The sequence below is a fragment of the Amblyomma maculatum genome, chromosome 2, assembly GCF_055883805.1.
Source record: "Amblyomma maculatum isolate TAMU_Amacu chromosome 2, ASM5588380v1, whole genome shotgun sequence".
Taxonomy (NCBI): Eukaryota; Metazoa; Arthropoda; class Arachnida; order Ixodida; family Ixodidae; genus Amblyomma; species Amblyomma maculatum.
The window spans coordinates 211,878,007-211,893,120 of record NC_139345.1 but is presented as its reverse complement, the minus strand read 5'-3'; the positions used below and the strand labels follow the sequence as shown (position 1 = coordinate 211,893,120).

Here is a 15,114-nt window from a genome sequence, read left to right as displayed (position 1 = left end):
TCCATAGTAGTCCTCAACGTAGAACTCTCTTCGTTAGCCTCCACGTTTCAGCCCCATAGTTGAGTACAGGTAAGATGCCACTGCTGTATACTTTCCGCTTCAGCGATACCGGTAAGCTGCTAGTCTAGTCACCTGCGAGTACTTGGCAAATGTACTCCATCCTAATCTTGTTCCCCCAGTTATTTCCCTTTCAAGGTCCGCATCTGCGGACATATTCGCTTACCAGTTACAGTGCTTCGCTACCTATCGTATTCTGCTTTTCCTTTCCGAGGCTGTTGAACATTACCTTAGTCTTCTGCATATTGATTTTCAGGTCTACCTCTCTGCTTTTCCTCTCTAGGTCATTAATCATTCTTTGCAGTTGGTCCCCTGAGTTACTTAACAAGGCAATGACTGTCATCAGCGAATCGCAGATTAATGAGATATGCTTCATCAACACTGATGCCTAACAGCTCCCATTCCATGTCTCTGAATACGTCCTCTAAGCAAGCTGTGAAAAGTGCTGGGGAGATTGTGTCTCCTTGCCCAACACTTTTCTTTATGAAAATTTTGTTACTTTCTTTATGCAGAAATATTATGGTTGCTGTGCAGCCAATATATATCCCTTCCAGTAGTTTCACATACGGCTCGTCTACATCCTGGTTTCGCAATGCCTGCATGGCTGCCAAGGTTTCTACCGAGTCAAATGCTTTCTTGTAATCAATGAATGCTATGTATATAAGGGCCGGTTATATTCCAAGCATTTTTCTATTGCCTGGTTGATAGTATGGATATAATCGATAGTAGAGTACCCTTTCTGAAGACATGCTTGATCTTTTGCTTGATTAAAGTCTAAGGTTGTTCCGATTCTGTTAGCGATTACTTTGTACGCAACAGATAGTAAGCTGATTGATCTGTAATTTTTCAAGTCTTTAATCCCCTTTCTTAAAGATTACGATAATGTTACCATTTTTCCATGATTCTGGTACCGTTGATGACACCAGGCATAGCATATACAGGGTGCCCATATGATATAAAAGATTTACAGATGAAGAACGGGCATTCAAGGGGAAAAGTGGCAATGCCATGCAAGCTGGCAAAAGTTTGCAGAGAACTAAACCACGTGACCAGCCACTCATGCCCGAAAGTGTTTCTGTGTTTTCTGCATGCCTTTCCGTCATTTCTGCACTTCACCCAGGTGACAGTTGCTAACAGAATATGTGGTTTGTGTCACCAGTTGACCAACACTAAGATTACACTGTAACCATGCAATTACCATGCAATAGTGCCCTTTTCAAGCAATTGGAAAACTGCTCTTGAATGGTTTTAAATGGTGAAAATGTTCCCTTGAAGACCCTATGCAAAAGTACAGCATGCTTATCAAAAATCACATCAAGCAAAGCTTTTTCTACGTCAAACACCAAGCCAGTGTCATTTCTGCTTCTGTGAAGACTTTCCACAAGCAGAACCACGTTGGCTGCACTGCTTGGATATCTGCTGGCAGCACTAGCACCGCAAGAAACACATTGAACGACATTGAGACAAAGGAAGACGAGAAGGGCGGATAAAGGCATATCCATTTCCCACTTGATACCCCTGCTGTGCAGCAGGGAAACGGGACTCGGTTTGTTGCTTGTTATGACTCAACTTGAGGCTCATCATGAGCTGACTCGAGGCAGTTGTTGTACATCCCCTGCCTCACTGCAAAAGGTGTAGCAGAAACCAGGTTCAGCTCACTTATTACAGCTGTGCAAATATTAAAAATTTTGAATATGAATTGAATGTTTTTTATTCAATTTGTATTCGAAAATTTGAGATCAGAAATTTTCGAATATTGGATTATTATCGGATAGACCACAGATGCACCACGAAGCTTGACCATGCAGGAAGCATCCTCAAAATGCTAAAGGGCCGTTTTGTGAACAGCAGCCTTCTCACCGGCGTGTCCCCCGCAATGCTTGACCACGCTAGGTAAGCAGTGAAATGTCCTCAAAACACAATGCGACATTCTTGTGAAGAGGGCGTTCTCAAGAGTATGTGCAAAGCGAATCATTTGACAAAACCGAGAGAAAAATGCTGTTGTCACTTTGCATAGACAACCATCATGCAGCTGTTCATCAGATACAATTGCTGTGATGCGATTAGTTTTCCGCAGTTTTTTCAGGCCCATTTGACAATCTGAGCTTTCGGTAAATTCGGACATTTCTTTCTGGTCCCTTGAAGGCCAGATTATGACAGTTTGTTGCATTCAGCACTGATACGACAGCTCCACCAGTTTCTATTTATTTATTTATTTTCAATACTCTCAAGGCCCGGAGGCATTACAGAAAGGAGGGGCATACAAAATCAGCCACAGTCTTCTTAAAGTTTTTGACATTGGTGATGGCAGTGACGAAGGAAAGGAGGTGGTTCCAGTCATTCGCAGTTCAAGGAATAAATAAATTCAAACAAAACGTGGTTCGGCAGTGTTGGATCCTTACCTTGAAGCTGTGATTAATGCATGAAGATATATAAGACATAGGAAGAAGTAACTGATCTTTGAGAATAGGATTAGTATAATAAATTCCGTGGAAAAGACATAAGCAAAAATACTTAAAAAGCAGAAAAAGAACAGGAAAACCAAAAGTTGATTTTATTGCAGATAAGCTTGCAGTTCGTGAAAAATTAGAAACAATAAAGTGGGCAGTGCGATTCTGAACAGGCCCTAAACTGTTAATTAGAAGTTACTTGATAAGGATCCTAAATAGAGCATGCATATTCTAGTTTGGGCCTTATTAACAACCTATACAAGTAGCTTAACGGAACTGTCTGCCAGCGAAACGCAGCTGCCAGCGGTCGGCTTCGAAGCCGGGTACTCAGCAGCTGCTCTTGCTCCCCCAGTTCAGCAGCATTGAACCCCTCTCATTTTTTTCTGACACAGTGGGAAGGCTTGCTGTCTAAAGTGGTGAATTGCATAACAGTTTTGTTAGAAATGGTGCATAAAAATTTTGCCTGAAACTTTCCATCAGTTCACATGACTATTTTTATGTAGGCCGATGCTGGAAACCTTGAGCCGTGACCGCGTTGCAAATTGAGCCAGCAAAAGTGATGTATTGAAAGCTAACAAATATCACCTGCCAGACAGTAATTAGACATTTTTAGTATAGAGTAGTGGCCATTTCAGTCTCCACATTAAAGTTTGTACACCTTGTTGATGAAAGTATTAGTGGGCCATCGTCACTGCGTCATCCAGAAAATTTAACGCACTGTGGCACCATCTCATGACAAGCACTAAAAGCACACTTTAAAAGGAGTACAGACACATCATTTCTGGGTTGCGTTCTATCCTCTGTATTGATGCGCAAGACATTACTGCACACGGGCCACCTCGTGATAATCACCTACAGCCGCTGAAAAAAGGTATAATTGAATTTCCCTTCTCAAGAGTTTCAGTTCCGGTTTCAACAGCCACGCGGTGGCTGTGACATTAAAGTCAAGTCTAGGTCACATGTAAGATGAATAAAACAGCGATATAAACGTTCCTGTGTCGTTTTAATTCACCACAACACTAAATCCAGCCTGCCTCAAGGACAGGAATAACAAAAGGTGAATAGTTGCCAATTATATCGCAATTTTTTTTTTATGCCGTGCGTGACAGCCTTCTCTCAGCTGCTCAAACAGAAACCAAAACTGGCGAAAAAAGAATTAAAATTATTTAGTGGCTGTAGAGAAAAACCACATGGCGATCCATATACACGGATATCTTCCGCATGAATTAAAAGAAGAAAAAGTCACCAAAAATTGGTTTCTATGCTCCTTTAAGTGACTCTTTGTCGAAAGCCACTCTAAAAAGATTGCAAACTATATTATAAAACATGAAAATATGCCAAGCACTGCTGAAATAAAGTGACATGGTGTACTTGAGAAAATCTGCAATACTTCTGATGACAGGATTTTGCCGCGAGAAGTCACTACAGTTGATTTTATGTGATTGTAAATGCCAAACTGAAATGACAAATCCTTGTTTCTCGGATAATAGAATGCTCGATGTGCATACAATGAGGCATTTCCCATCATAAACTCATGACACGCTTTGGCCAGTGTTCAGTCCCTTTAATGTAGCAGTCTAAGCATACTTCGCATGATGCAAGGCACGTCACTGACACATGAGCATAATTGCTTCAAAGAATCTGCTGTACAAGTGCAGACTCACCCGTGTTCTCCCCGGCAGTAAATGGCTCGGCGGTGGATCAGGTCCACCACTCCACGGTGGTTGCCCTCCAGCCCAATGGGCAGCTGCAGCAGGGCCGCATTATACTGCAGCTTGGACCTGCAATGCACAGAAGGAAACCATTCACCTGTCACTGCCAGACCCTAATTATTGCCAAGATTTTCAGACATGCTGATACAGTGTCTTACGACGAATTTAAATTGCAGATTCGAAGCACTTGCAGATCAACTTTTTCTGCTCTTCTGCAATGAGACTGAGGCTGATATCTCTCTGATATCTCTCTCTGTGAATAAAACGGCAGTTTGGGCATGTTGGTTATGCATTTCTTATAAAACAGAGCGTGAACACGGGACTAAGAAGAGGGAAAAGATGCACACGGCATTGACAGATTTGAACTGATGGCTGAAATCTCTTTTCTTATAATTTAGAAATTTCTTTAACACTGAAATCACTCACCACTTATCTTGATGAGAGTCAACAGATTTAGGAAGAAGGCAGGATTATAATTACCGCCGTTCACAATTACCATTAATGCAAATGCCTACTTCTGTCTCCCCAGTATCGACGCACAATGGAATGCTCAGCTGCTGTTCCAGAATCGGATACACTGCCATTGTTTGGAAAAAAAAGAGTAACAACGTCATGTAAAATGCCCATTTATTTAGATTGCAATTGTGTACTCATGTTAATTACTTTTGTTAGCATCGCACTGACATCCTTTCTCCTTTAATAACCTTTACATGCTGTAGCAAAGTGTGAGAATGTTTTCTGCCCTCTACCCTGTCTTTCACTAGCCAACAGTATCTCAAAAAGAGAAAAAAAAAAAAAGTATGCAGTATGTGTTTCTTTCAGCGGTGCCTCATTTCCTCCCATTTGATCACAAACAAGATGCTCAGGATAGTGCAAGAAATGCTAAGTAACATATAATGCCACATGCAATTCAACCTTCTTTCACAAAAATGATCGTCTAAAGTTGGGGGTGGTTGACCTACTGAGTGTTATGTCAGTCACAAAAAGAAATTTCACCAGTAGTGCCATCTCACCAATGAAGCAGTGCTCTATGCTGGAGGCAAAGGATGGAGGTTTGAGCAATTGGTTTTAAAGTATTATTTCTCAACTACCTTATCATCAAACAGTAAAACTTTGATGAAACTATCACGCTAATTCAAAATCCCAGATAATTCTTTTGCACATTTTGCTGTTATTTGCCCCCCTTACTTAATAACCTTCTGGGCCCTGTAAGGTATTATGAATAAATAAATAAAAATAAATAAATTCGAAACATTCCTATGGTACCAGCCTTTTTAATAGAAGTTTGACCAGATAGTTCCAAACGACGGCTTGCACATGCACAGTTAATTCGAATATTTAGGGTGTTATTCGGGAATGCCCAATCCCAATTTTGCCGAAAACAAATGAAGTGAGAGCCCCTTGAAGCCCTGATGAGGTGATGGTCATAGCTTAACATGCCATAGCAGTCCTAGTCCCAGAACTTGTAACAGAAAAAAAACTGCCCTGTGGATACAGCTTGCAAACTGTCAAAGCAAATGCCTGCAGGGGAAAACATGTTGTCGCCATCACCACGACCACCGGCCTGACTACAACCATCACACCACAGTGCTCTGCAGACACCAGCTGCGAGTCTTGACACCAGGCGCAAGGCAGGATTGGAAGGATGCTCACCTGAGCTGCCCCAGCACCTTGAGCGGATTAGCCCCCATGCGGTCCAGCTTGTTGATGAAGGCTATGCAGGGCACTGAGTAGCGGCGCATCTGCCGACACACCGTCAGGGTCTGCGACTGCACCCCACCCACCTGTGCACAAGGTTAGGACTGGTTCTTCGATATCAGTATGCACAAAGCAAGGCATTTGATGAAACAGCAAAAAATTGTCATCGTCACTTAGTTTTCATCTCAAGTGTATAGGCAACCCTATTCCAGGAGTTCACTGGATAAAATTGTGCTGCAAACGATTTATGGAAGTTTCTTAAGGCCATTCGAAAATTCAACCGTCGGACAATCCAAGCATTTTTGCTCTTTTAGATGCAAATTAACGAGACTTTAGTGCACTCAGTGCTGTTGGTGCAGTAAGAAGGTTCAAAGTTCCATGATTGCATAAGGCTTTAGTCTAAAACATCTGCCGCAATGAGTGCATGCAAGTGCCCCCCCCCCACCCTTCTTGTTTTGTAGTCGTAAACAGACACCTGTGCAGACAGAGAAAACAGCAACACTGTGGCATCCAAACACCGCAATAGCCTGTGCTCACTTTCTACGTCAATGTTTCCAAGCACGTAAGGGAATTAAGAACTTGCCTTACCTTTTGTATAACAGAAAACAAGACATGTGATGTGATACAGCAACATCAAGGTAACTGACACTCCCAAAGCCAGCCAGATGAATGGCAACGTGACTACGGTTAAGGCAGGAGGCCAGTTATCAGAAAAAAAAATTTAATATCATAAACAAAGAGTTCTATACAAAGATGGCCTCTTTGTATTCTAACAAGTGTGAAAATTTTACCTTTGTCAAGAAATGTACTAAATATGCATCTTATATCGGCAGTCACAACTCTTATACCAGGTGTCCCAGCTAACCTGAGCCAAGGGTTAAAAAATTAAATAATTTGAGGTAGACCAAGGAAACCAGTGGCATACAGCTGCCAATTGTCTTGCCCATCACAGGCAATTTTTCATTCTGCAACTAATTAATTAGTTAATTAGGTCACTTTTTCTTGTTAGACAATAAATGTGATTAGCAAAGTTGGAGAGCACCTGCTGAAACCCCCCTCAAAATCACTTTCAGTTTTATTGAAATATATATTTGGGGAGAAACTTAAATGCCCACGTCATCCGAAACAGCAGAAAAGTGACTTTCGAGAAAAACAGAAGAAAAAAAAGATTTGATATAGCTACGTATGTCATATCGCAATCTCCAGGAGGGTTAAAACCAGCTGCATTTGTAGCTGAGGGACTCTTCAGTCTTGTCTTTACTTCCTTTCACCCATGCACCGGTAGACTGATGGGAGGATTTCCTGGTGTACGATTTGTCACCTGTTAGGCAAGCCTTCAAACAAGCTGTCACTTTCCACATGTGGTTGAAGTGTGTAAAAAATGAGGTGAAATTTTAGAAGTATATGAGGCATCGAACAGGTAGTCTGTATAGGTTCTTCAATTCACGTGGAAATGCTCCTGTGTACACCCCCTACCCATGTAATCTAAATGTCAGGCATCCCTCTTCTGAGCACTTTTTGTTAAATGCAAGCAAAAATAGACATACGTGCTTAGAAACAATTATTATTGTAAAGTGAAAAGAAGCAAAATAAAGCAAGACCACAAAAACAGAAATATTTCTCGATACGTGAAACCGAAACATTTAGTTTTGGTTTAGCGAGATGCAATGGTGGTTACAAATCGGCCTGTTTCTCTGAAACAGTTTCAGTTAGAAGCATAAATTTTTTAATTTGAATAACTAAAATTTGAAAAATTGAATTTTGCCAAAAATAACAAGTTTCCAAAGTGGCCTCCTGCTTTAAAAGTATTATCAATAGTAGAAAAAGACCCCAAATATGTTTTAGTGCGCAGCTGTTTGGCGCCTGTTCCTGCGTTTCGCGTCGCCGTCGGCCTTGTAACCTGGTGAGATCATCGACCGTGACGTCACAACTGGTAATGAAGCCACCAGGAGATTCACGCATATACGAAGCTGACCCCGCTGGGCGTTCAATCTAGGCATCCGTGCAGTGCCTTTCATTTGGAGCTTCCTCGAACAACACATCAGAGAGCATATAGAAATAGACGCAGTACAGCAGGCATCAGCGGCGTTTAAAATTGGTTGACATCAAAGAAAAGGCACAGTATCTGTCACAATTCTGCGTGGACACCTTAACCGAGCTGTAAAGAAAAGGAGGAAGGTGGCAGTAAAAAAGAGAGAAAGAGGTGCTTCCTTCATGACAAAGCTTCCTTCATGATAGTCAAGAACTGTTAGTGGAGTTTTTCTTGAAGGAATGTGTGAAAAATTTAAAAAGTTGTCTGTAATTGTACATACATGTCTTGCTCGAAATCTCTGCCTCAATCTATTGAAAAGGTGAAACAGCTGATGAGCTGTGCTCAAGCTTCGCATTAGGAAGTAACGTAATCGTCGGCAAATGTTTTCAATAAATTGCACCTTCATACACTTGTCAAAATAGTGGTATGTAGCCATAAGGTAATTTTTGACCAAGTTAGTATATACGCTTGAATATATTGCCGCTATCTATTTGAATCTTTGTTTGCTCTTGTTCGACAGCCACTGGCGTGTGGCCTTATCATTGTGATTCCGTCGCGCTTATCGAATCTGTATTCCGTGTTTATTCATGCTCGTATTCGCGAGACGACGCTTGATCATTTTCTTTGTCGCAAAAGATGTGTCGGAACATATCTCAAAGATTCGAGCTGCTCGTGTGTGTTTCTACAATGTTCCAGGTCATGTACCGTTTGCGACTTTGTGTAAATCTTTCCTCATCATCATCAGCCTGTATATACCCACTGCAGGGCGAAGGCCTCTCCCATATTTCTCCACTTAACCCGGTTCTGTGCTAGCTGCATCCACTTGACCCCTGCGAACTTCTTAATCTCATCCGCCCACCTAACTTTCTGCCGCCCCCTGCTACGCTTTCCTTCCCTTGGAATCCAGTTTGTTACCCTCAGCGACCATCGGTTATCCTCTCTTCGCACTATATGTCCTGCCCGTGCCCATTTCTTCTTCTTAATTTCTGCTAGAATGTCGGTAACTTGAGTTATTTCTCTGACCCACTCTGCACGCTTTCTATCTCTTAATGTTACCCCTACCATTTTTCGTTCCATAGCCCTCTGGGTTGTCCTCAACTTAAGTAGAACTCTCTTGGTTAGCCTCCACGTTTCAGCCCCATAGGTGAGTACAGGCAAGATGCAACTGTTGTATACTTTCCTCTTGAGCGATACCGGTAAGCTGCTAGTCATAATCTGCGAGTGCTTGCCAAATGCGCTCCATCCCAATCGTATTCTTCTTGTTATTTCCTTTTCGTGGTCCGGATCTGCGGTTACTACCTGTCCTAAGTAGACATATTTGCCTACTACTTCCAGTGCTTCGCTACCTAACGTAAACTGCTGTTCCTTCCCGAGGCTGTTGAACATTACCTTAGTCTTCTGCATATTGATTTTCAAGCCTACCTTTCTACTTTTCCTGTCTAGGTCATCCATCATTATTTGCAGTTCATCCCCCGAGTTGCTTAGCAAGGCAATGTCATTAGCAAATCGCAGATTACTGAGGTGTTCTCCATCTACCCTTATCCCTAACTGCTCCCATTCCAAGTCTCTGAATACTTCCTCTAAACAAGCTGTGAATAGTACTGGGGAGATTGTGTCTCCTTGCCTAACACCTTTCTTTATGGGAATTTTGTTACTTTCTTTATGCAGAACTATGGTTGCTGTGCAGCCACTATATATATCTTCCAGCACTTTCACGTACGGCTCGTCTACCCCCTGATTTCGCAATGCCTGCATCACCGATATCTTCCAGCACTTTCACGTACGGCTCGTCTACCCCCTGATTTCGCAATGCCTGCATCACCGCCGAGGTTTCAACTGAGTCAAATGCTTTTTCGTAATCAATGAATGCTATGTATAAGGGCTGGTTATATTCCGAGCATTTTTCTATCACCTGATTGATGGTATGGATATGATCGATAGTAGAGTACCGTTTCCGAAACCCTGCTTGATCCTTTGCTTGATTGCAGTCTAAGGTTGTCCTGATTCTATTAGCGATTACCTTAGTAAATACCTTATACGTAACAGACAGTAAGCTGATTGGTCTGTAATTTTTAAGGTCCTTAGAGTCCCCTTTCTTGTGAATGAGGATAATGTTTGCATTCTTCCATGGTTCCGGGACTGTCGATGACACCAGGCACTGCGTATACAGGGTGGCCAGTTTTTCTAGCACGATATCCCCCCCGTCCTTCGGCAAATCTGTAGTTATCTGATCCTCTCCAGCTGATTTCCCCCTTTTCATAGTTTCTAGTGCTTTCTTGACCTCGTCCTTCGTCACTGGTGGAACGTCTGACTGTTTTTCCCTACCGCCAATCTTATTACGGTCCTGACTACTTTGGCTACTGTACAGATCTGTATAGAACTCCTCGGCTACTTTGACTATCTTTTCCATATTAGTGAGGACGTTGCCCGCCTTGTCCATTATCGCATACATCTGGTTTTTGCCTATGCCCAATTTCTTCTTTACCGCTTTAAGGCTTCCCCCGTTCTTTACAGCATGCTCAATTTTCTCCATGTTATACTTCCTTATATCGGCCACCTTGCGCTTATTGATTAGCTCTGATATCTCGGCCAATTCGATCTGGTCTGTTGGATTGGAAGCTTTCATACTCTGGCGTTTCTTAATCAAATCTTTCGTCTCCTTAGACAGCTTGCCGGTAACCTCTCTAACTATCCTACCGCCTACTTCTACCGTGCACTCAGTAATGATATCTCTGAAATTATTGTTCCTTGCCTCTAGGGTAATGTCGCCATCCTCAGTTAGAGCTGAAAACCTATTCTGTAGCGAGATCCTGAACTCTTCTGCCCTCCCCCTCACCGCTAATTCGTTGATGGGTTTCTTTCTTACTAATCTGTTGCGTTCCTTTGTCAGATTTAGGCTAATTCGGGACCACACCATCCTGTGGTCACTGCATCGCACTTTCCCGATTACCTCTGCATCTTGCATAATGGCGGGGGTTGAACACATTATGAAGTCTATTTCATTTTTAGTCTCTCCGTTAGGACTTTTCCATGTCCATTTCCGGTTCTTCCGTTTGCTGAAGAAGGTATTCATGATTCGTAAGTTATTGCGCTCTGCAAACTCAACTAGTAACTCCCCCCTGCTATTCCTAGAACCAATGCCATAGTAACCTACTGCCTTGTCTCCTGCCTGTTTTTTCCCTACCTTGGCATTGAAATCGCCCATTAGTACAGTATACTGCGTCTTTGCTTTTCGCATTGCCGATTCTACATCTTCATAGAAGCTTTCAACTGCCTGGTCATCATAACTACATGTAGGTGCATAGGCCTGTACAACCTTCAGTTTATACCGCTTATTAAGCCTAATTACGATGCCTGCAGCCCTCTCATTAATACTATAGAATTCATCTATATTACCCGCTATATGCTTATTGACAAGGAAACCTACTCCTAGTTGCCGCCTCTCTGGTAAGCCTCGATAACACAGTACATGCCCATCCTTCAGTACAGTATATGCCTCATTCGGCCTCCTAACCTCACTAAGCCCTATGACATCCCATTTCATGCCCTCTAGTTCCTCTAACAGCACTGCTAAGCTAGCTTCACTAGCTAGGGTTCTAGCATTAAACGTTGTCAGGGTCAGTTCTCAATGGCGGCCTGTCCAGCGGAGCCAGGCTTTCTTAGCACCCCCTGCTGCGTCACAGGTCTGACCGCCGCCGTGGTCAGTCGTTCCGCAGCCGCTGGTGACTGAGGGCCGGGGTTTTATGGAGCTTATCATAGGAGGTTGCGGCCAATTACTGCACCAGGGTGGCCAACTCCTGTTCTAGTGAGGGAGTGCGTTGCCAGAGGTGTTCACCGGCATCAGGTCGCACCCCAACCCTGTTTATGCAATTCCATCAACACGCGGATTTTTTAAATTTTTTTTTTCATCCGGTGGAGAATTGCGCGGCACCGGGATTTGAGCCCCGGTCCTCTTGCATGCGAGGCGGATGTTCTACCGCTACGCCACCGCTGCAGTCTTTCCTCACTGCCTTTAAATTCAGTGCTGACAAGTGAAACGGGCATTCTTAGTTCGACGATCAACGAGCACGTTTGCTGCTATTGCCGCCGCCGAGCTGCTTAGTTCTTTTGCGGGTACAAGTCAGCCCCATAACGAGTTAATTTCAGTACTATCACGCCTGTGTCTTCTTTTGGTGCGTACGGCCTTGTCACCCCTACGCGACAATATATATTACATATATGTTTTTAAGCTTGTGTCGTCTGACGTTTGGTGAGAATTTTAAATGCTTGAACAGTTGTGACATGCTTTCTGAAGCCAGTTTCAGTGCAGTTTTCCCTTCTTTTTCTGTGCTCAAATGGCGCAAGCACTAGTGGACGCTGCTGTGTACAGAAGGCACCACAAAATCCATGCTGGGATGAATGAAGATGCTCCCTTTTGAGATTCGTCTCTCCTCCATAATGCCACAAATCACTGCTGCAGTAAAAGGCAACACTCCACTCACCGCGCAGAGGACCAGCACAGCGCCATCGAGCACACGCAAGGCACGCTCCACCTCAATGGTAAAGTCAACATGACCAGGTGTGTCAATGATGTTGATGGCTGTTGAGCCCCAGTACACCTGGGTGGCTGCTGATTGAATCGTAATACCCCGTTGCCGCTCGAGCTCCATGGAATCCATCACAGCCCCCACCTGGTCCTTGCCTTTCACCTGTAAATAGTACACAACGCCACCCTGAGCCTAGTGCCTCACACAAACACGACACGTGCAAACTGGTGGCCAGAAGTTTGTCAATGCAAAATGTAAGGTGACTTTCTGCAGTTAGAAATGTTTATGGGATCCCACCCTGAGTGATCACGTGACTGCAGCCAAGTGGAGTGGCTGGCTTGTCCCAAGCAGATCGACACTTAGCAATGGCGGAAGGGAGAGAAGAAGAAGGAAAATACAGGGAGGAAGAGAAGGGATGCGGTTGCATGCTGAGAAATGAAGAGAAACAAATTACAGACTAAGCAAGGCTGCAGCTTATTTAAAACATGACAGCATGTTTCAACTAAGCTGCAGCCTAGTTATATTTTTTAGCTGTGCAAGACAGCAAAAGTTGATGACACATAGTGAAGACTCCGCTTTTCATTAGTTAGCAAACAAATTCAGAAAACGGTGGGGGCTCATTATGAAACAAAGACCCCAAAAGCATAGGGGAAGGTTTCCTTCTTTTTTTTGTGCGTGAATGTGGATGAGTAATGCAATCGTGGTGATAGTTGATTAGAAAGTAGAATTTAAAAAAAAAAGAAAAAAAAAAAGCATTCCGCTGATGGGACCCGAACCCACGACCTCCAAATTTCGGGCCTAGTGTTCTACCCTTGAGCTATAGTGACGGCTGTCGGCACAAGTTTCATTCAAGAGGAGGGTCAACATGAGTATCAGAGCAATGCCAGGGCTTTCACTGCAGCATTTCTTTGAGCTGTGAAAATATGCACGCATGCCCTACACCATACAAAACCAGCTGCACCAGCAGCAAGGAAGTTCAGGTTCCCCCCAAAGCTCCCACGACAGCCTGCCCTCCTCGTTTTGTTACTCTAGCTACACTTCACAATTTTTCCTGGCAGTGGAGGGGAAGCTAGACAGGTTTAGCTGCGTCCCTCCATAAAGTATAGCTCGGCTATAGTACAGTCGGCTTAGTGCACTGCTCGCTCCATGGCTGCTTTGCTCTGCTGTTGCTGTAGATGGCAGGACCTATGAAAGCTTCTTGAAACCGCACATATAGAAAATCAGCTGCAATCAAGAAAACTGCTTTTGACATGCCTTTCCAACGCTGGAATTTGGCAGTTATGTTGGGAAAATTCCTTGTATGATTAGTGTTACCAATGCTTTAAGAGAACACTAGTGGAGGCACCAGTATTCCTCTGCACAGAGAGAGAGACCGTGTTTCGGCAGTCTTCAGTCCATTGCCAAGAAAAGCCATCATGAAGTAGGTATCAAAGAAGGCACTTATGCTGCCGTTACATAAGTGCCATCAGTCGAATGCTGGCAGCGTTGGGACAAGAGAACCTTCAGCTTCGGTACAAACACAGCTCTACGGGCTTCAGTGGCTGTGCCAAAAAAACGGTGCACTACACCTCTTCCTTTCACCAAGCAGACTATCAACCGTTCCGTCGTCGTGACCCTGCTGCTATCAGATATCATCAGCACTCCTTGAACTGTCCCGTCTGCCCTCAGTCAGCAGCATCACGCTGGTCCGGATTCTACTTTTCATCTTGCCACCTTCAACGCCCCTTCTGCTTCTGCATTCCTGGATTTCACGCCGATCCTCACCCTGGCCATCGGACAGCAATCGCCACCGTCATTGTCAGCAACCGCCGCACCAGCTATAATTAAGCAACGCCCAACCGAGACTCTGTGGGATCGGTGGCTGTGCTACAATGCGGTGCACTGCACCTCTTGCTTTTCCCTTGCAGGTTAGTGTCTTCTTGCTAAGAAAACGAGCAATTACTGTTTGATCCAGCCAGTGAGCCCCAAGTGTTGTTACATGATCGCAGCGGAATATTTCCAGGTCATTCAATCCCTATTACTCCAATCAGGTGATGTGAAAGCCAACCCTGGTCGTGAAACAATTAAAACTGTTTTAGCAGAGCGTAAGAAATTGACTACCAGTCAACCAGTCAATCTCAGATCATTGCCAATGTGCAGGATGTCAAAGGACAGTTGCTCATGGTTCATCAATCCATATCCGGCCTAAGCAAATGTCTAACCATGCCAGAGGGACAGTGCCCACAATTCATGGCTTTTTAATTTAGGCTCGAAACTGCAGAATCGGCCACCACTGAAGCCGCTCAAATCGTCGCTGTAATAGATACCCAATTGGATGACTTGGAAAATCGCTCTTGGCGCAATAATTTGATATTCTATGGCCTACCCGATTCCTCTGCAAGGGAGACGTCTGCTCAGGCAGAAGAAGTTGTCATTAGCCATTGCATTGATCAGTTCCAAATAACCCTTGAGCCTCACGGGTAAAGGGAGGGATGCCTCAGTATGCAGGTCGAGCCAACGTTTCGACAAGTGGACTTGTCTTCACCTGGGCTTTGCCATACTGCCCTGTTCACACTATTAATTGGTGCTTGTTGGCCCAGACGAAGACAAGTCCACTTGTTGAAACGTTGGCTCGACCTGCATACTGAGACGTCCCCCCA

General features: G+C 43.9%; 1 protein-coding gene across 2 annotated transcripts in view; it reads right to left on the bottom strand.

Moving 5' to 3' along the window:
• mEFG1 (mitochondrial translation elongation factor G 1) overlaps positions 1–15,114 on the bottom strand; it is a 138,268-nt gene that overhangs the window by 99,730 nt on the left and 23,424 nt on the right. For both annotated transcript variants that reach the window (XM_084595693.1, XM_084595692.1), the window contains 3 exons: positions 12,431–12,637; positions 5,873–6,003; positions 4,172–4,288 (listed from right to left, as the gene is read on the bottom strand). In XM_084595693.1, coding sequence (XP_084451819.1) covers positions 4,172–4,288; positions 5,873–6,003; positions 12,431–12,637 — 455 coding nt within the window. The remainder of the gene's footprint in view (positions 1–4,171; positions 4,289–5,872; positions 6,004–12,430; positions 12,638–15,114) is intronic.